Source organism: Balaenoptera ricei, chromosome 16 (assembly GCF_028023285.1).
Source record: "Balaenoptera ricei isolate mBalRic1 chromosome 16, mBalRic1.hap2, whole genome shotgun sequence".
NCBI lineage: Eukaryota > Metazoa > Chordata > Mammalia > Artiodactyla > Balaenopteridae > Balaenoptera > Balaenoptera ricei.
Genome location: NC_082654.1, coordinates 29,150,814 through 29,171,066, shown reverse-complemented (window position 1 = coordinate 29,171,066; position 20,253 = coordinate 29,150,814). Strand labels below are relative to the sequence as shown.

The following is a 20,253-nucleotide window of genomic DNA, read 5'->3' as shown; positions in this document are numbered from 1 at the left end:
GCATCGAAAGAATCTTGACCTGGAATGTGATGATGAGGTCTGTGTTTTAGGAAGATTAACTTGACATTCAGTGTATATTTTTCTCAGTATAATTTCTTTGTTTTTAAATTTAATTTATTTTTTTATACAGCAGGTTTTTATTAGTTATCTGTTTTATACATATTAGTGTATACGTGTCAATCCCAATCGCCCAATTCATCACAGCACCACCCCACCCCCCCGCCACTTCCCCCCTTGGTGTCCATACGTTCTCTACATCTGTGTCTCTATTTCTGCCTTGCAAACCAGTTCATCTGTACATTTTTCTAGGTTCCACATATATGCATTAATATATGATATTTGTTTTTCTCTTTCTGACTTACTTCACTCTGTATGACAGTCTCTAGGTCCATCCACATCTCTACAAATGACCCAATTTCGTTCCTTTTTATGGCTGAATAATATTCCCTTGTATATACGTACCACATCTTTATCCATTAGTCTGTCGATGGGCATTTCTCAATATTTCTTATACATATGTCTGTGTTTTTATTTTGCAGTCCAGAGACATCAATTTAACAATGTGGTATTTTATTGCATTCACGAGCCCTAGTGTACTTACATACTTACCTATTATTAGACATTTGGATTTTGGCAGCAAAATGTAAAATATTTGTGGTTGCTTGGTCTGGATGGATAGTATCATCATGAAATTTCATTGTTCTCTGTATATTTTAGGAGCAGCAAATGGGTTTCTTATGGAAGTGTGTGTTGATTCAGTGGAGTCAGCTGTAAATGCAGAAAGAGGAGGTAAGAGAAATTAGAAAATGATGGCAATTGACAGTCCTTTTAAAAGTCTGAAAATGAATCCTGGGAACTGACCTTAGGAACCTTTGTGATCTCTAAGGATCCCAGTAATCCTTTTTTTTTTTAATTGGAGATTTTAAAAATTTATTTATTTATTTATTTTTTTGGCTGCCCTGAGTCTTTGTTGCTGTGCACGGCCTTTCTCTAGTTGCGGCAAGCGGGGGCTACTCTTCATTGTGGTGCGCGGGCTTCTCATTGGGGTGGCTTCTCTTGTTGCGGAGCACAAGCTCTAGGCACGCGGGCTTCAGTAGTTGTGGCACACAGGGTCAGTAGTTGTGGCTCGCGGGCTCTAGAGTGCAGGCTCAGCAGTTGTGGCGCACGGGCTTAGTTGCTCCGCGGCATGTGGGATCTTCCTGGACAAAGGCTCGAACCCGTGTCCCCTGCATTGGCAGGTGGATTCCCAACCACTGTGCCACCAGGGAAGCCCCCAGTAATCCTTTTGAAAACAACCAACCAACTAGAAAACCTACTGATCGTCTAGTCTTACTTCCCCAGTAGGTTATATTTTGAGTCAGGTGTCCATAATAGTGCTTACTAACCCAACTTTTTTTTTTTTAATTTTAATTTTTGGCTGCATTGGGTCTTCGTTGCTGCATGCGGGCTTTCTCCAGTTGCAGAGAGCAGGGGCTACTCTTCGTTGTGGTCCGCGGGCTTCTTATTGCGGTGGCTTCTCGTTATGGAGCACGGGCTCTAGGTGCGTGGGCTTCAGTAGTTGTGGCGCATGGACTTAGTTGCTCCGCGGCATGTGGGATCTTCCCAGACCAGGGATCTAACCTGCACTTGCAGGCAGATCTTTAACCACTGTGCCACCAGGGAAGCCCTAACCAACTTTTTTAAAATTGAACTTAGCAAAGATTTAATCTTTTTCAGGCCATTGATTTTAGAGATTTGATGCTTTTTTCATTGTGAGGACTTTTATCATTATCTTTTTTTTTTTTTGAACATCATATATTTTACCTCATGGTTTCTTTTGCACCCTGAACTTGCTTTAACAGGAAGCACAGGAATTCCCATCATCTCAGGATCAGAAAATTTTTTAAACTTTATTATGGAAAATTTCAGACATATACGAAAGTAGAGAGAATAGTATAATGAATCACCATGTACCCATCAGCTTTAATCATTTTCAGTACATGGCCAATCTTTCATTTATATTGGGGGTGAGCAAACGTTTTTGTTAAGAGCAAGACAGAATATATTTCTGACTTTGCTGGCCACATTTGGTCTCTGTCATATATTCTTCTTTGTTTTTTTAAAAAATCCTTTGAAAATGTAAAAACCATTCTCAATTTGGCAATAAAAAAAGGATGAAGTACTGATCAAGCTACAACGTAGATGAATCTTGAAATATTATTCTAAGTGGAAGAAAGCAGTAAAAAAAATACCACATATTGTATGATTCGACTTATATGAAATATCCAGAATAGGCAATTTTTTTATAGGCTGAAAGTAGATTGGTGGTTGCCGAGGACTGAGGAGCATGGGGAGAGGGGAAAGTGACTGCTGAAGGGTGTGAGGTTTCTTTTTGGGGTGATGAAAACGTTCTAAAATTGGTGACAATGGTTGCAAAATTCTGTGAGCATACTAAAAACCATTGAATTGTACACTGTAAAAGGGTGAATTGTATGATATGGGTCAGTTGTATGAAATGTATGTTTTTTAAAAATACACGAAAACAGGACTTCCCTGGTGGCACAGTGGTTAAGAATCCACCTGCCAATGCAGGGGACATGGGTTTGAGCCCTGGTCCAGGAAGATGCCACATGCCAGCGAGCAACTGAGCCCATGCGCCACAACTACTGAGCCTGCGCTCTAGAGCCCACAAGCCATGACTACTGAGGCCACATGCCACAACTACTTCATGAAGCCCACGCGCCTAGAGCCCGTGCTCCACAAAAAGAGAAGCCACCACAATGAGAAGCCCATGCACTGCAATGAAGTGTAATCCCTGCTCGACACAACTAGAGAAAGCCCGTGTGCAACAACGAAGACCCAACACGACCATAAATAAATAAATAAAATTTAAAAAATACACGAAAACATGTTAAACTTGAATGCCATAACAAAAAGAAGCTTGTGAGCCTTTGGCCTGCAGATCATCATTTGCTGACCTCTGATCTATATTCCTACCTTCCCTCTCCCATCCCCAAATTACTTTGAAGTAAATCCCAGACATTATGTCATTTCATCCGCAAATATTTCAGTATCTCTAAAAGGTTTAAAAACTAATAATAACCTTTAAAAATAATAATAATAATAACCAAAATATCAGTAACATCTTTTAAAAATAATATTTATTAATATCATCAAAAATACCCAGTTAGTTTTCAGCTTTCCCCAATTGGCTCACACAGTTTTGTTTTACAGTTCTTTGAATCAAGATATAAACATATCATTTTTTTGATATGTCTGTTTCAATCTATGTTTCCCTTTTTTCTTTCTTTAATTCTTTCTTTTCTTTCCTTATAGTTTGTTAAAGAAACTGTGATTTTCATCTTTTATTTTTATTTTATTTATTTTAAAAAATTTATTTATTTATTTATTTATTTTTGGCTGCATTGGGTCTTCATGGCTGCACATGGGCTTTTCCCTAGTTGCAGTGAGCAGGGGCTACTCTTCGTTGCGGTGCGCAGGCTTCTCATTGTGGTGGCTTCTCTTGTTGCGGAGCACGGGCTCTAGGCACGCGGCCTTCGGTATTGTGGCACGTGGGCTTGGTAGTTGTGGCTCGTGAGCTCTAGAGCACAGGCTCAGTAATTGTGGTGCACAGGCTTAGTTGCTCCGTGGCACGTGGGATCTTCCCGGACCAGGGCTCAGTCCCCTGCACTGGCAGGAGGATTCCCAACCACTGCGCCACAAGGGAAGTCCCGAGATTGCTATTTTTTTAATCAATGAAGAGTCAGTGTTCCACTGTGGTCAATCCAGAAACTTCTTTATTCTAAATCACTTCCTTGTACATAGAGAAGCAACCCTATAATACAAAATTTTAAGAGACCTAGCTTAACTTGAATTAACTCTTAAATTTGACTAGCAGTAACATAATGTGGGTTGCAGAATATAGTTGGGTTTAAAAATAGAGTTTTACTCTAGTTTTATAATTTGATTTCTCTCAGTTTCTAAGACTCTGTTCTATATTTAGAAAAAAATGTTAAGCTTGCTGTTTAATAAGAGTTTATTTTGGACAATAACTTTTGAGCAATGCTTTTCAAAATTTTTCTTAATTTTTTAATTAAAAAAATTATTGTGCTTAGCAATGCTTTTCTTATTACAGGTGCTGATCGCATTGAATTATGTTCTGGCTTAGTGGAAGGAGGAACCACACCCAGCATGGGTAAGTGTCCATTTTTCGGATTTTCTCATAGGAGTTTATGGAGCCTGGAGACAATTGATAATCTGTTTCATTGGGATCTTTTACTGAAGTTACTAACATGTTAACTATGCCATGGATATTGTATCAGTTAGAAATGTTTATGGTTGCAAATAAACTTGTCTAGCACAGATGTGATCAGATAGATTTTTTTTTCCCTTATATATCATAAAGTTGAGATTAAGTTACTGTTAATATTGGTTTATATGCTCCGCAGTAATGTCAAGGACCGTGGTTTTTTTTATCTTTCCATTCTGGCATCCTTGGTATACTGACTTTTGTCTTCATTTCACCCCTCTTAGTCTTTGTGCTGTTGTCATACATTTTTCTTTTACATATGTTAAAAACTCCACACTACATTGTTATTATTTTTGTTTAAAGAGCCAGTTATCTTTTAAAGAGACTGAAATAATAAGAAGACATCATATTTACCCATGTGTAATTAACCATTTCTGATGCTCTTCCTTTGTGTAGATCTATATTTCCATCTGGTTTCATTTTCCTTCTGCCTGAAGTAATTCTTCTAACATTTTTTGTAGTACAATGTGCTGGTGATGAATTCTTTCAGCTTTTGTATATCTGAAAACACCTTTCCCCATTTTTTGAAAGATATTTTTGCTGGGTGTAGAATTCTAGGTTGACAGTTTTATTCTGCCAGGACTTTAAAGATGCTTCTCCACTGTCTTCTTGCTTGTATTGTTTCTGACAGGAAATCTGCTGTCATCCAAACCTTTGTTCTTTTCTGTGTAATTTGTCTTTCTCTTGGTTACTTTTAAGATTTTGTTCTTTATTCTTGGTTTTGAACAATTTGATTATGATGTACCTGAGTGTAGTTTTTTTCATGTTTCTTGGACATGTGCATTTATACTTTTCATCACATTTGGAAATTTTTCTGCATTTAATGTCCTTCACTCCCTCCTTCAAAGACTTCAGCTAACTTACTTAAGGCTGCTTAAAGTTGTTCCACAGCTCACTGATGAACTACTCTTAAAAAAACCTTTTTCTCTGTTTCATTTTCTATAGATCCTATTCCTTTGTTTTCAAGTTTACTGATCTTTTCTCTGCAATGTCTAATTGCTGTTAATCCCACCTAGTGTATTTTTCATCTCACACACTGTAGTTTTCATCCCTAGATACTTGAGATTGTTGTTATATCTCTCATGTCACTTTTTAGCTTTTTTGAACATATAGAATAAAGTTACAATAGCTATTTTAATGACTTGGCTGCTAATTCTAACATCTGTATCAGTTCTAGGTGGTTTTGTTTGGTTGATTTTCGCCTAATGATGCATCTTGTTTTCCTGCCTGATAATTTTTCATTGTATGCAAGACATTATGAATTTTACTTTGCTGGGTACTGGATATTTTTGTATTCCTATAAATATCCTTGAGCAGTTAGGTATTGGAAACAGTTTGTTCACTTTGGATTGGGTTTTAAAAATTTGTTAAGTGGGTCTGGAATAGTGTTATTCCCCACTACTGAGGCAAGACCTTCTGTGTACTCTACCCAGTGCCCCATGAATCTTGAAATTTTCCTGTGTGGCTTGTGGGAACAGGCATTATTCCTGGCCTGCTGTGAATGACAGGCAGTATTTCTTCTAATTCTTTTCAGTGGGTCTTTCTCTGGCTTTGTGTAGTTTCCTTGCGTGCATACGCCAATTGGTACTCAGCTGAATATTAGCGGGAAGGCGGGGTGTGGTTCTGTGCAGATCTCCAGGGTTCTCTTTCTCTCCTCCCTGCTGTTCTCTGCTGTGAACTCTAGCCACTTGGTCTTCCTGGACTCTCAGCTTTGTCTCTTCAACTCAGAGAATTCTCTGGCCTCCGCCTGGGTTCCCCCTCCCTATGCTGTGGCCTGGAAAACTCTCAAGGTAGTAATCTGGGTCATTCAGAGAGCTCACCTCATTTGTTTCCCATCTCTCAGGCAACATTATCCTTTGTTGCAAACCATTGTTTCATATGTTTTGTCTGTTTTTTGGTTTTATGGGTGGAAGGGTAAATCCAGTTCCTGTTACTCTGTCTCGTTCTAAAGCCCAAGTCCCTATATGAAATTTTGACTCCTATATTTTACTCTGAGATGGATGATAGCGTTATTTAGTATAAAAGGTTTATATATGCAATGGCCTTTTGGACTCTTCTCTCTAAAATAAAGGAGGGCGTTCCCTGGCCACTCTGTGAAATACCTAGAACATACCTGTTAACAATTTGAGTGCAGTCTGTTTTTTGCAACAGCAGTCATGTATGATTCATTACTTGGTGATGGGCACATTGCTATCCCATGCAGAATTGGGGTTCTTGTAGCAAGGAAAAAGACGTAAATTCACATTGGGTAAACACTAATGGTGCTTGCCACAGATCTTATACCATTGAGTGTTTCTGAACTAGCCACGAATTGTGTCAAATTTGGGTACTTTTATTCATAGATCTCCTCATAAAACCACAAATAAGTACAACTTTGCTCCCTTTTGCATATCTCTTATTAAAAAAAAAGGCTGTGCTAAATATCTTTGTCCATTAAGGAATCATAAACTTTAGAACTATGTAACCATCTCTATAGTAGGTTTTAAATAGAGCTGTAATCATTATGAAGGAGAAACCAGATCTTAGGGAATACACTGGCAGAACATAGAGCCTGGTAGTTATTACACTTTCAAATGTCACATTCCAGTAAAAGAATTTAGTTGAGTCAACTGACAAGTGCTTTTAAAATGCGGTAACTTCCTTCTATTTTCTAAATGGCTTTTTTATTTACGCTTGATTTTCTTATTATGTAACTTCTACTATATGTACATTTTTCTTCTCAGTGTCTCCTTTTTCCTTTAGATCCATCTTTCTATGGTTTATTCCATCAACTCTTCCATTTCTTGTAGAAGTGATACACCAGAGAAAATGTAAAAGACCAGTACAGTAATATTTTATTGACTTCCTTGAGCTTTTAGCTCACATTTGAATTTTAATTAGTCTGCTCTGTTCTTATAGGTGTCCTTCAAGTAGTGAAGCAATATGTCCAGATACCAGTTTTTGTGATGATTCGACCACGTGGAGGTGATTTTTTATATTCAGACCGTGAAGTTGAGGTGATGAAGGCTGACATTCGTCTTGCCAAGCTTTATGGTGCTGATGGTTTGGTATTTGGGGCACTGACTGAAGATGGACACATTGACAAAGAACTGTGCATGTCCCTTGTGGGTAAGAATTTGTATCTGAGACTAAAAAGCCTCTAACGATGATTGCATTGAATACTCCCAATATAGAAAAACGCAGTCACAAAACTGACTTTTCATTCACACCTGCAGGCACTTATACTAACCTATTTTAAACACTAGCTATTTAGGTGTTTTGGGTAGAGACTATGTGTGACATAGCCCTCCTGACTCTCTCAGTTACTATAGATTGGGTTCTGCTACTGTTCCTATAGGGTTTAAGGGAAATTTACCTTGATTCCTTTAATCACAGCACCAAAAAGTTGAAAAGCTGTTACATTTGGTGAGGATGGGGAGATGTAGAGAGGACAGAAGCAAACTACCTATATTACTAGGCCAGAGTATTTCTTGAAGATTTTCAGAAGGGTAAGTAATAGATGTAATGCTACCCTTATAGTTGCCAGATCATATAGTTTTTATTTGGTGCCTCTAAGGAGTGGATGACTATTTTTTTTTTAAATGAAAATCAGAGATTAATGGAAACATAGGACTTTTGGATTTGGAAGGTTGCCATATTTTTATTATTTTAGTTCAGTGTCTTCACTTAAGAGAAGAAAGTATTAAAAAGTTCATTCTAACATGGAGAATTCTGTAAATAGTAATCAGTGATGATCTCTTCATTCATGTTGTAATGTGATTTTCTTTATATAGCTATTTGCCGTCCTCTGCCAGTCACTTTCCACCGAGGTGAGTCATTTCCATTTTAGAAGTTCTGTTGAACGGTGTCAGTTTTCTCATTTCACCAAATGCCACAACCTTTTTTCTGGAACACAATTGTATAGTTTCGTTACAGTGTTACCAATTGGTTTTTTTTATACTGATCGTGGGACTAACAGTTGTAAATTTAGAGATGCACAGTTTCTAGAAAATGTGAAGCCTTAGTTATGAAAAGTTGTTAAAAGCAGAAGGTGGTGGTTGTGGCATATAATAGAGGGAGAGAGTAAGCATTGCCTACAAGTGCGTGTGCTTGTCACAGCTTTCCAAGCAAGAATCCTGAGATTCATTTTTATTAGTTTGCCTCAGGTCATGTGCAGTCTCAAAAAGGATAAATCACTATGGCCAATGAAAGGAAATGTGCTGCTTGGCTTAAGCCAGATAAGGTCTTTCTGGAGCTAGGAGTGAGGTCAGCTTTCCCAGATGAATGTAAGATTCATGGGCAGAGAGGGGGTGGGTATCTGATGAAGAATTGGGTACTACTAGGAAGAGGAGAGAAGAAATAGGTGCTGGATAATCAATGAACAGATGTTCACTATAGTGCACAAAATTATTGTACATTATTGATAGCTTGTCTGCATCAGAATGATTTCTAAAAAGTATCTGATAATTTTATATGAAAATACTTCTTACCTCTAAATCAGGCAGTTACAGTTTCCATACATTTTTGCCTAGCATTGGTAAAATGGAGGAACAAGTGTGAATTTTGCCTTCAGAGGCACTGCCATTGCACATGAAAAGAAAGAAGTCTTCAATTTTTTTTTTTATTTGATGATATGCATGAGAAATTATTGAATTTTTTTTGTCCTTTTGAGTAAGCATCCAAAGATTAGGATGAGAGTGGACACTAGGATTTGCATCCATTTATAGAAATCAGGTATAAAGCATTTGTAATCCTTGTTTCTTTATGAAATGAGTAGCACCAGAAAACTTTCTTGACTTGCTGTTTAGCAATGCTTCTCATAAACTAGCAATAACTAAAAGATGTTAGATCGCTTAAAAGTCAGGAACTTTGAAGCTAGCCAAAAAAAAAGAAAAGTTTTAAAATATGAGGTAATTTAAATTAGTAAATGTTTATCTGAAAAATATATAGTTTAAAATTTGATATGCTAAATAATTCAAAATAAACCCACCATATAGAATATATTTTTCTGTTCTTAAACTAAGAAAATCATTTCAAAGTTTTTGTCTTTTCCTTCAATAAATTTAGCAAAAATATTTCCGTTTTTATATTATTATATTGTCCTGGATTCCACTTTTTTTTCACTCATGTATTTAATATTATGACAGTGTAATCACTGAGAAGGTACTGCCACCAAAAAAGGAAAACCCTCTGTGTTACATTTAGCTGCCTACATACACTAAAGGGTGAAAGGAAGGGGTCTACCACCTAATGCACCATAGATTAGCACTTGCGTATCATGTAGCAGTGCTGAGAACCAAAGCAGAAGTAGTTTTCTTTGGGGTTCCTAGTGCCAGTTTCCTCAATGAGGAGGAGAGAAGTCTCTTAGAAAGTAGGATGGAACTGAAACCTCATATAGTCTGTTGTAAACAACTATCCTTATACTATGAGTCTTGAGTACATGGGATAAATGGATTAGAATAAAATATTAGTCAATAATGAGAATGTGAACCAAGGCTTTTTCTAGAACTGGTGAATGTAATGTTTTCATTCTGTTTGTCCAGTTTGTTTGAACCCTTAGAGCAGACTTTCCCAAATTTGAGTCACTTGCCTGTTACGTTTACAATTTTACCATATCCAAGGGCTACTTGTGTAAATGTATTTAATAATTTTCTTAAAATCTTAAGTAAATTTATTTTAAAGAGAAACTTTATAACTAATGAAAAATGGAAACTTTTCACTTCTAATCTGCATGTAAGTAAATGCATCTGTTCAAATGCATACCATCTAAAATGATCCTGCATACCATTGGTGGCATGCTGACTGTGGTATGCTGGTAAACTGGTTCTCAGGAAAAAAGAGCCCTGACTTGTAGCATTTGTTGATTTCTGTGGTTTATGTACTTTCACCTTGACTAATTTCAGCTGCCAATGGATTGACAATCATGCTTGCAAAATTCCTGAATATTTAACAACTGACACTCTTGCAAGCCAGGACAAGCTAGGTCCAGCATACCACTGTGTGTATACTACATTTTGGAAAGCACTGTATTAGAGATAGCTGTTCAAAATTCAAGTCAGTTTTATTTATTTCAGCCTTTGACATGGTTCATGATCCAATGGCAGCTCTAGAGACCCTCTTAACTTTGGGATTTGAAAGAGTATTAACCAGTGGATGTGACAGTTCCGCACTAGAAGGACTACCCCTAATAAAGCGACTCATAGATCAGGTACACACAATTTCCTTCCTTTCTTCCTAAGACTCTGTTGTGGTTACTTCTGATATTCTGCTGTTCAACGAGGTTGTGAAACTACATATTACTGACTTTGTGGTTACTCCATAGCAAGCAGGAAATAACATATTTTATAATTTTTATTTCTTTCACATGAGCATTTTTAGTAGCCAAGGCTCTTAAGATCAAATTATAGACAATGCCTAAATAACTGATCTAATTGGATAACCACAGCAAATTTTACCTTTCTTCTGCCATCAGCGTTGCATAGTTTAAGCCATATCTTCTTACTGTCAACCTATGTATACTCAGGGGTTCCCACATAAAATTTGAGAAAATTATCATTTTGAGGTGAATTCTAAAACTAAAACTGGGACTTCCCTTGTGGTCCAGTGATTAAGACTCTGTGCTTCCACTGCAGGGGGCACGGGTTCGATCCCTGGTGGGGGAACCAAGATCCTGCATGCCAGATGGCACGGCCAAAAAAAAACTAAAACTGTATCCTTCTCTCATTTCTCCCCAGCTACCAAGATAGGAGGAAATACATTTTTCTCTTATATGATTTCCTCTTGTGAGTTCGCATCATTTGTAGAACAGTCTGTGTTTTTCTGACACCAGTCCAGAGGCATTCTAAGTTAGTGAGTATGGACTTTGAGATGAGAATATTCTGGATTTGAGACAGGTTTGACACTTGCTGTATAATGTTGAGTAGATTACTAGCGTTTAAGCCTCTGTTTCCTTGTGTGAAATTGAGATAAGTTTAATATTTCCTATATAGGGTTGCTCTGAGGATTGGTAGAGATCAGGTAGGATTGGTAGAGATAAGAGATAATATAAGAGATAAGAAAGGCTCTTGGTAAGAGCCTTAGCAGAGTGCTTGATATGTATTAGATTTTAATACATGTTAGTGTCTGTAATTATTATTACTGCTATTATTAATAATATTATTTAGTGTTTTTGTGTAGACATCTGCTTATGTTTACTTTTCTATAACCATGAAAATAATTTTCAGAAATTTCACCTGAGGATCAGATAAACTTTTCTAGACTGGAACTTACTGGTTTTATAAATATTTATTAAGTATATATTAAGGTGCAGGGCATTTGCACTATGGTGGTGACCAAGGGGTGCCTGCGCATGCGCACGTGTCTGTAGTCACTGCCCTTACAAACTAGTGCACAACAGGCACTTTTAATAGAGTACTATATTAAAAAAAAAGTGCTGTGGGAGCACATTGGAGAGGAATTAACCCCAGATTTGAGGTTAACAGTTGGGATTAACAGTAGTTAGCTTCCCAGAAGAAAAGAAATCCACACTGCAATGTCTTACTCATTTGAAGGATGATTAGGAGCCATCAATGTAAAAGGGAATAGGGAGAGGGAGAGTCGGGGGGATGCTCCATGTAGACAAAACAGTATATGCAAAGGCCTAGAAACAAAAGTGAGCGTAATTTATCAAGATATTGAAGAATGACTATAATGTTGAATGTGAAGAGAAGAATACTGTCCAGAGCCTTGAAAACTATTTAAGAGTTTGTATTTTATCCTTGGTGCACTGGGGAAGCCTGAAGCGTTTTAAAATAGAAGGATTGATGAGTCACGTTTCCATTTTAAAATGGTTACTCAGTATGGAGTAGAGAATAATTGTTGTAGTCATATATTGCATTTCAAAATAATTGTGTGTGTGTGTGTGTGTGTGTGTGTGTGAGAGAGAGAGAGAGATTTGTAGTTTAATCACTGGCAGGTTGGCAGGAAGAGCTGGGTTAAATATGCTTATACACTAACTTTACTTTTTTTAAGTAAAAATTATATGTATATATAACAGGTGTACAACATGATTTTTTTTTTAAAGGAATTCCTTTATTTTTATTATTTATTTATTTATTTTTGGCTGTGTTGGGTCTTCGTTTCTGTGCAAGGGCTTTCTCCAGTTGCAGCAAGCGGGGGCCACTCTTCATCGCGGTGCGCGGGCCTCTCACTATCGCGGCCTCTCTTGTTGCGGAGCACAAGGTCCAGATGTGCAGGCTCAGTAGTTGTGGCTCACGGGCCTAGTTGCTCCATGGCATGTGGGATCCTCCCAGACCAGGGCTCGAACCCGTGTCCCCTGCATTGGCAGGCAAATTCTCAACCACTGCGCCACCAGGGAAGCCCCAACATGATGTTTTGATATACATATACAGAATGAAATGTTACAGTCAAGATCATATTCATCTGTTCATATAGTTAACTTGTGTGGCGTGTGTGTGTGGTGAAAGTACCTGAAATCTACTCTCTTAGCAAATTTTTAGTATTCAGTACAGTTTTATTGACTACAGTCATCATGCTGTACATTTGATCTATAGACGTACTCATCCTACATAGCAACTTTGTATCCTTTTACCAACATCTCCCCATTTCCTTCACCTCCTCACCCCTGGTAACCACCATTCTATTCTCTGCTTCTCTGTATTTTACTTTTTCAGATCCCACATAGAAGTGAGATCATGCTAACTTTACTTCTTGAAGCAGTTACTTAGTAGTATAATATACTGGTTAAAGCATAGGATTTGGGATTAGAAAGGTCTATGTTTAAATCCTGGTTTTGCCACTTACTAACAGTGACCTTGGGCAGTTTACCTAACCATCCTAAACTTCAGTTTCCTTACCTACAAGTTAGAATAATAATAGTGCCTACCTCCTAGAATAGTTGTGGATTACTTCAGCACAAGTTCTGACACTTAGTAACTGCTCTGTATTGGTAAATCACTTTGATAGCCTTAGGTAAGCATATAGTTCTAAATAATCTTTTATGGAAGGCCAAAAAAAAAAGTGATAGAATTCATCTCTTTAAAGATTTGTCCATGTTTTAGAAAGCTTTCAGTTGGAAGAAACAGTTATAGTAAATATGAATTTTTTTGCTCCTGAACTCATTTCAGCGTTCTAGATAGTAAATATTTAGTTTTGTGGGTATTTTGCTGTAGTCTGTTTGAGGATACTAAACAGCCTTGTTTCACTTATTTCTCTAACAATTATTAAATTTTATGAAATAGCCCCCTCTCCCTTTTACTCTCTATTTCATTTCCTTGCTTTATTTTTTTTTCATTGTATGTTTAAATATTTACATTTTATAAATAAACCTATCTGTTGTCTGTTTTCGTTGAACATGAAAGCCCCATGAGAATAGGAACTTTCTCTTGCTCATGATGTCAGGGAGGAAAAACTTTTTCTTTACCCTCTTTTTAAAAAAAAAAGTGAACCCTCCTAGGTTCAGTATTGGAGGTCCTGCAAATTAAACTGACAAAAGATAGATTTGCAAGAAAACAAGATTGTAATCATGTGTGTATGTATGTATGGGAGTTCACAAAGAAATGTGACTGAAAGAGGTGCTTAGAATTTGGGGCTTATATACCATCTTCTAATAGGTGAAGGAGGGGGAAGAGAGCACTTAGGGACTTAGAAGTGGAAGGAGAAAGGGCCCTTATGGGAAAACAAATGACTTCTTGGAAAGATTATTGTATCTTTAGAAGAATAGATGGGAGATAGGATAGTTTTATGATATTGTCTGTCTGGGTGTGGTGCTGATGAGCTGCTTCCAGTGAGGGGATTTATGACAGTTGAGTTCTTTTTCAGTTCTTTTGGGAGGCTCTGCTTTTAGGCAGATAAGGAATTTCAGCCTTTAGCTCAAAATAATTTTTATGCCACAGTGGCATATTTTGGACCCCGTCAGTCACAGTATTCTCCATACCTACAACAGTGTCTGGTACACGGTAAGCGTTAATAAATATTTGTTGGATGGATGGAGGAGTGAGTAAAGTGACATTTGATAAACACTTTCATGATAGAGCAATTTGATCAGGGTATTATTCTGCAAGTTAGTGAGCTTGTTATAACATTATATGTTATTTTTATTCTGTCATTATTACCTACCTGCCACTAGAGTTTCCACTGAGTATGCATTTGTAAAAAGGTGATTTCCTTTTGACTTTCAGTGATACTGGGTATATCACCAAAATTTATTTAGGAAATGGGATGAAAATTAGAATAAAAATAGGGAAATTTCAATACCTATTATCAGAAATTAAATCAATTCATCTAGTTCAGTTTTATTACTTAATATCCAATAAAATGGACCTGTGGTTTTGTTTAATTGGTATAATAAGCTAGGGAATTTAGTTGAGGATACATGATTTGAACAGATTTTTTTTCTAGTAATTTACGATTATGCTATACTCTTTCTTTTCTGCTGAAATCTTACTTAAATTCAACTACTTCCATTCCATCGCATGCCAAGAACTCAGAATTAGTGTTATTTTTCAGTAGTGGCTTTTCTTTTTTTTTCTTTTTTAAAAGATTTATTTTATTTATTATTTTTGGCTGTGTTGGGTCTTCGTTGCTGCACGCACGCTTTCTCTAGTTGCAGTGAGCGGGAGCTACTCCGTTGTGGTGCGGGGGCTTTTCATTGTGGTGGCTTCTCTTGTTGTGGAGCACGGGCTCTAGGCACGCAGGCTTCAGTAGTTGTGGCACATGGGCTCGGTAGTTGTGGCTCGTGGGCTCTAGAGCACAGGCTCAGTAGTTGTGGTGCATGGCCTTAGTTGCTCCACGGCATGTGGGATCCTCCCAGACCAGGGCTCAAACCCGTGTCCCCTTCATTGGCTGGCGGATTCTTAACCACTGCGCCACCAGGGAAGCCCCCAGTAATGGGTTTTCTTAAGGTGGTGCGATTATTTAGTATTTATATTTTATTCTCCTATTCTTTGTGTTTGTAACAGTACAAGTCTTTAAAGCAATACAATAAAATAACCTTTCTGGGTAGAAGGAGTTACTATGCTGAACATTTTACTTACCCACGATCCCAAAGAAATAGAAAGAGCTATTGAAAATTAGATACTAGTAGTAACTTAATAAATTTAATATAGTTATGTTTCTGTTTTGCTGCCTTATTATCCCATGTAAGAGAAGGATATTAAAATTGTTTATTTTTTTCTTTTTTCAGGCAAAAGGCAGAATTGTGGTAATGCCAGGTATTTATTTATCTATCCGTTTACTAGTGTAACACTATAGTGAGGAAGAGCAAAAGAGGCAGGACAGTATGGGGGGTAGTATTAGTACATGGTGTTCGGAAAGAATATATAATTGGATTAAAATGTTTAAGACTGGGGGATCTGTGCTGCAATTTAAAACTTTATATGAGGAACCACTCTAGTAGGGTTTCGCTCAGAGAAGAGCAAATAAGGATTCGGGTTTCTCCATGTTTGCTTTCCCATAGTATACAATTTTGTGAATGTAGATGTTCATTTCTGGTGAGGCACACCAAGCTTGATGCTGCTATGCTGCATTAGGGCCAAATGTCCTAGTTGTTGACAAGGTATAAGCAAACATAGGTAATATCCCTGGATAATGTAATACGCAGTTTCTGAAAATATTTGATCACGAAATTCTTCCTTGTAGTCAGAACAGTTGGATCACATACTCCTAATGATAACTCTGAGATCAATGAAGTACATAATGGCTCATTAGAAATCAACAGTTTTTAAAGAATTAGATAAGATGACCTAGATCCAGAATGAGATGAATATAAAGACAATCTTAATTTTTTCTTATTAAATTTCTCAAACGTATAAAAAAGAAAACAGCATTATGAATACTCACGTACTCAATTTCTAGATTTAACATTTTGTCACATTTGTTTCATCTTTTTTTTATCCTGAGGTATTTTAAAATTAAATTAAAGGCATTATGACATTTTCTCTTTATACGTCTCTAAAAAAATAAGGGCATTTTACTCTAGCCGCAATACCATTATCACATCTATCAAAATAAACACTAAATCCCTAATACCATTTAATACTCAGCCAATACTCTCCTTTCTCTAATGGTACCCAGAATGTTTTTTATAGCTGATATGTTCAAACCAGGATCCAGTCAAGGAACAAGTATTGCACTTGGTTTTTATCTTTCTTAATATCTTTTAATATAGAAGTTTTCCTTTTCTTCTTCTGCTTTAAAAAAAAATGACATTTAAAAAGTTTGAACTACTTACCCCGTAAAATGTCCTGATTTCTGGATTTATCAGATTGTTTCCTTTTGATATTGTTTAGCATGTATTTCCTAGACTAGCCTCTGTATTTTCCTATAAACTGCTTGTTTAGATTCTGGTTAAATATTTTTGGTAGGAATACTTCATGGATAATTCTGAATACTTCATATTTCATCACATCAGAAGGCATACAATGTCTGGTTGTCTTAATACCAATGATGCCAAGACTGACCAGAGGTCAAAATGGTGATAGTGAGATATAGGCCAATTTTTAAAAAGAGGCCAAACAGACAGATAGTGTCAGAAATTTAGTAAAGCTTTGACTTGTAGCAAGTTCCTGAAACATGAGCAGACAGAAAGCATATATTATTTGTTAAGTTGAGACCCTTAGAAGATTAATCAGGGAATGTTAAAGAAACTTAATTGAGTCTGATGCATTTCCATTTAAGACTAAATATATTTATACTTGACAACTAATACCCAGACTTAAAGACAGTTGTTAACGTAAGATTGCCTTTGCTTTGTATGTAATTATTAAGTTATGTGCTATGTGCAAGGCACTACTTGGGATACAGAGTTACACAAGAAACTACTTCCTCAAGAGGCTTACAGTCTTAGGTGAAAAGATGTTATATCCAAAAATATTTGTGATTATTTAACAAACCTTACCAAGAAAATGCTAATTATATGCCAGGTTCTGTGGTAGGTGTAAAAACACAGAAATGTATATGAAGTAATCCTTCTACTTGAGGAGCTCACCAAATAGATGTATAAACAAATTATAACAATTTCATGTAAGTAATTACCAGCAAGTAAAAATTCCTGGGTAAGTCAACCTGAATGCCTAATGAGTGTCCATCATTGGGAAATATAAAGATAACTAGAACATAGTAGCTCCCCTCTAGGGACTTTCATAATGAAGCTTACAATATAATTTAGGCTCCAGTTTCCTTATCTTTATAAAGAGAGGATATTGAACTAGCTGTTCTTTCAAGTCCCACCTGTTAGTCTATGTTTGGAAAATGTATTACTTATGTTCTGATAACTGAGCAACATGTATTTCAGTGGCCAGATATTTTGTTATTTATTAGAAGGAAATAATGTATTTGTCTTTTAATCCTTACAAGTTTGTGAAGTAGGCAATACTATCCCTCTTTGGTGAAAAAAATTGAGGCTCAGTGGATTTAAGTAATTTATCTAAGATCACATAGCTGTGAAGGGCCACAGTGGTAAAGCCAGGATTCCAATCTAAATCTGACTTCTCCGTCTGTGTTCTTTCTGCTTCTTAGGGCTCAGTGATATTACTGTACCACCAAGAAAAAAGTTAATGAGTCTGAAAGAGTGTGTAAGTCAAGTTATTTTAGTAGCTTGAATAGCTTGAGATAAAAAGTACATATTTTAACAGTCATTTAAAAATATGTATTGAATACATCCTATATATTAGGAGAGAATGATATAAAGATGAATAAGCTGATTTTATATTTATAATCTGGTATCAGTTCAGAATATTATTCTTTATATACAGACATTTAAGAGATTGTTCATTAAAACAAATGAGTCATAAAATACTTGATTGTGCAGTTTTAATAAAGTAGAATCAAATTCTTCTGTAAAATGAAACAAAAAGTTGATATTATAACAAATAAGCTGTATAACACCTTGCATTATTCCCATTTCCAGTGAAATCTGTGTGTTCATCAAATCCTGGGCCAGAGAAAGAACCTTGGAGGTTTTCTCTTTGACATACATTTCTGAGGCTTCGCTTTTGTGACTTCTTCCTCAAGTCTATCTTACCTTTCATTTCAATTTGATTTTGCTTTAATTGAGGGGAAGCAGGGCTAGAGCACTCAGTGATTTTCCTTGCCCTAGAGTAATCTTTATAGATTTAAAATCAGTAACGTATAGCATTGTTATATAAACCAGTGGGCCTGTAAAATTCTGTCATAAAGTTTCTTTGACCTTATCTTTTGTTCTTCAGAGTCTGTAGTCTTGCCTTTTCATCATTTTTTTCTAAATTCATTCTAGCTGAGTAAAGAGAGAATAATTCTCAAATCAATGAGAAATTTCAGTATGGAGGTTCCAGGTAGAGTTGGCAGTCATATTATTCATTAAATCTTATATGAAAATCTATTCTATTTAATATATTACTTATTCTTTCCAACAGGGGGTGGCATAACAGACAGAAATCTACAAAGGATCCTTGAGGGTTCAGGTGCTACAGAATTCCACTGTTCCGCTCGGTTGGCTAGAGATTCAGGAATGAAGTTTCGGTAAAAATATATTCTTTGACTCCTGCAAAAATGAATGCGATTAATCTTTACTTCCCCAAACAGGAAAATCTTAGTTGATGGCATGATTAATGAATGGAATGTTGTGATTAGTATGTAAGTATTACAGTCATTTTTGAAGTGTTTTAACTGCAGAGTGGTTCTTTTCCTGCCTTAAATAAGCAGGCTCTTCTGAACACAGGCTAACCTTCAAAGCCTTAAGGCATTGCTGAACTTAGACCAGTTAATAATAAATTCTAATTCAGCAGCTAAGCTTCAAATGAATCAGATATGTATGTGTGGCCATTCACCTGTGATTTCCTTTAGCAAAGTTAATAACTATGGTATCAGGATGGAAGAGCCGTAGTCATTTTTATCTTTCCTACTGTTAATACTTAAGTCTTTCCTCACCTTTGCTCTCTATTTTCAGTTATTTTATTTTTATTTTTTAATTTCTTTAAATTTTATTGTTTTTGGCCATGCCGCACAGCTTGTGGGGGTCTTAGTTCCCCCAACCAGGGATTGAACCTGCACCCTTGGCAGTGAAAGTATGGAGTCCTAACCACTGGACTGCCAGGGAATTCCCTATTTTCAGTTATTTGGAAATTATATCACCATTAAGGAATTTAAACTATTATGTGTTTTTTTTTATTATACTTGAGAGGACTCCTATAATTTAATAGTTAACTGTTGATTATTTCTAAGTTGGAAAAAATGAAATGTAAAAGAAGCAAGAGCCTTAGAATTTACAACTCCAGATATAAAGTCAAGTACACTATCTGATAGATTTAGATACTAGATGTTTCAAGTAATTAATAAAAATTATGAAATATAGTAGTTCAGGGTCCTTGACCTAACTTTGTTCTTGAGCCATGAAATTGCCTATAAAATGAAGTGCCAGTAGGAGGACTCATTTAACAACTTATGTAATTATCTGTCCCTTTATTACTTCTATTGCAGAAATTCCTCTGTTGCTATGGGAGCCTCTCTTTCTAGATCAGAATATTCTCTAAAGGTAACAGATGTGACCCAAGTAAGGACTTTGAATGCTATTGCAAAGAATATTCTGGTTTAGCCAGACCTCTCTGAGAGATATGGATATCACTGGACAAAGGTAGAAGAATAGTCTACAATTCTCTATGACACAGCTTTAACCTTCTCTGGCCAGGACAGTCACAGTCTTTGTTTTAAGTCTTACATTACCATGGAGAATGTTTCCAAGAAGAAAAAGAACTTGAAACAGATTACAGTCATTTCCTTTGCTTAATCTTGTCGACCATCTCCATCATCATGGTTAAATCTGGCCTACACTTCTTCCACAAATGGAGGCTTAGTCTGTTTTCAGTGGAATTAACTGATGAACTGGGAAAATTCAACTGCAAGGTGGGAAAATTCAACTGCAAAGTATGAAAATTCAACTCAGATGTGACTTCATGGTCAACTCAGTAGCAGTATTTTGCCTTTTCATTTGTAAAATAAAAATTGCCATTCTA

General features: G+C 36.4%; 1 protein-coding gene across 2 annotated transcripts in view; it reads left to right on the top strand.

The window, feature by feature from the left end:
- The window catches only part of CUTC (cutC copper transporter), a 23,222-nt gene extending 2,969 nt beyond the window's left edge, over nt 1–20,253 (top strand). For both annotated transcript variants that reach the window (XM_059900522.1, XM_059900521.1), the window contains exons 2-9: nt 718–789; nt 4,115–4,174; nt 7,187–7,396; nt 8,062–8,097; nt 10,342–10,475; nt 15,450–15,477; nt 18,658–18,763; nt 19,721–20,253. In XM_059900522.1, coding sequence (XP_059756505.1) covers nt 738–789; nt 4,115–4,174; nt 7,187–7,396; nt 8,062–8,097; nt 10,342–10,475; nt 15,450–15,477; nt 18,658–18,763; nt 19,721–19,835 — 741 coding nt within the window. In that variant the 5' untranslated portion in view covers nt 718–737 and the 3' untranslated portion in view covers nt 19,836–20,253. The remainder of the gene's footprint in view (nt 1–717; nt 790–4,114; nt 4,175–7,186; nt 7,397–8,061; nt 8,098–10,341; nt 10,476–15,449; nt 15,478–18,657; nt 18,764–19,720) is intronic.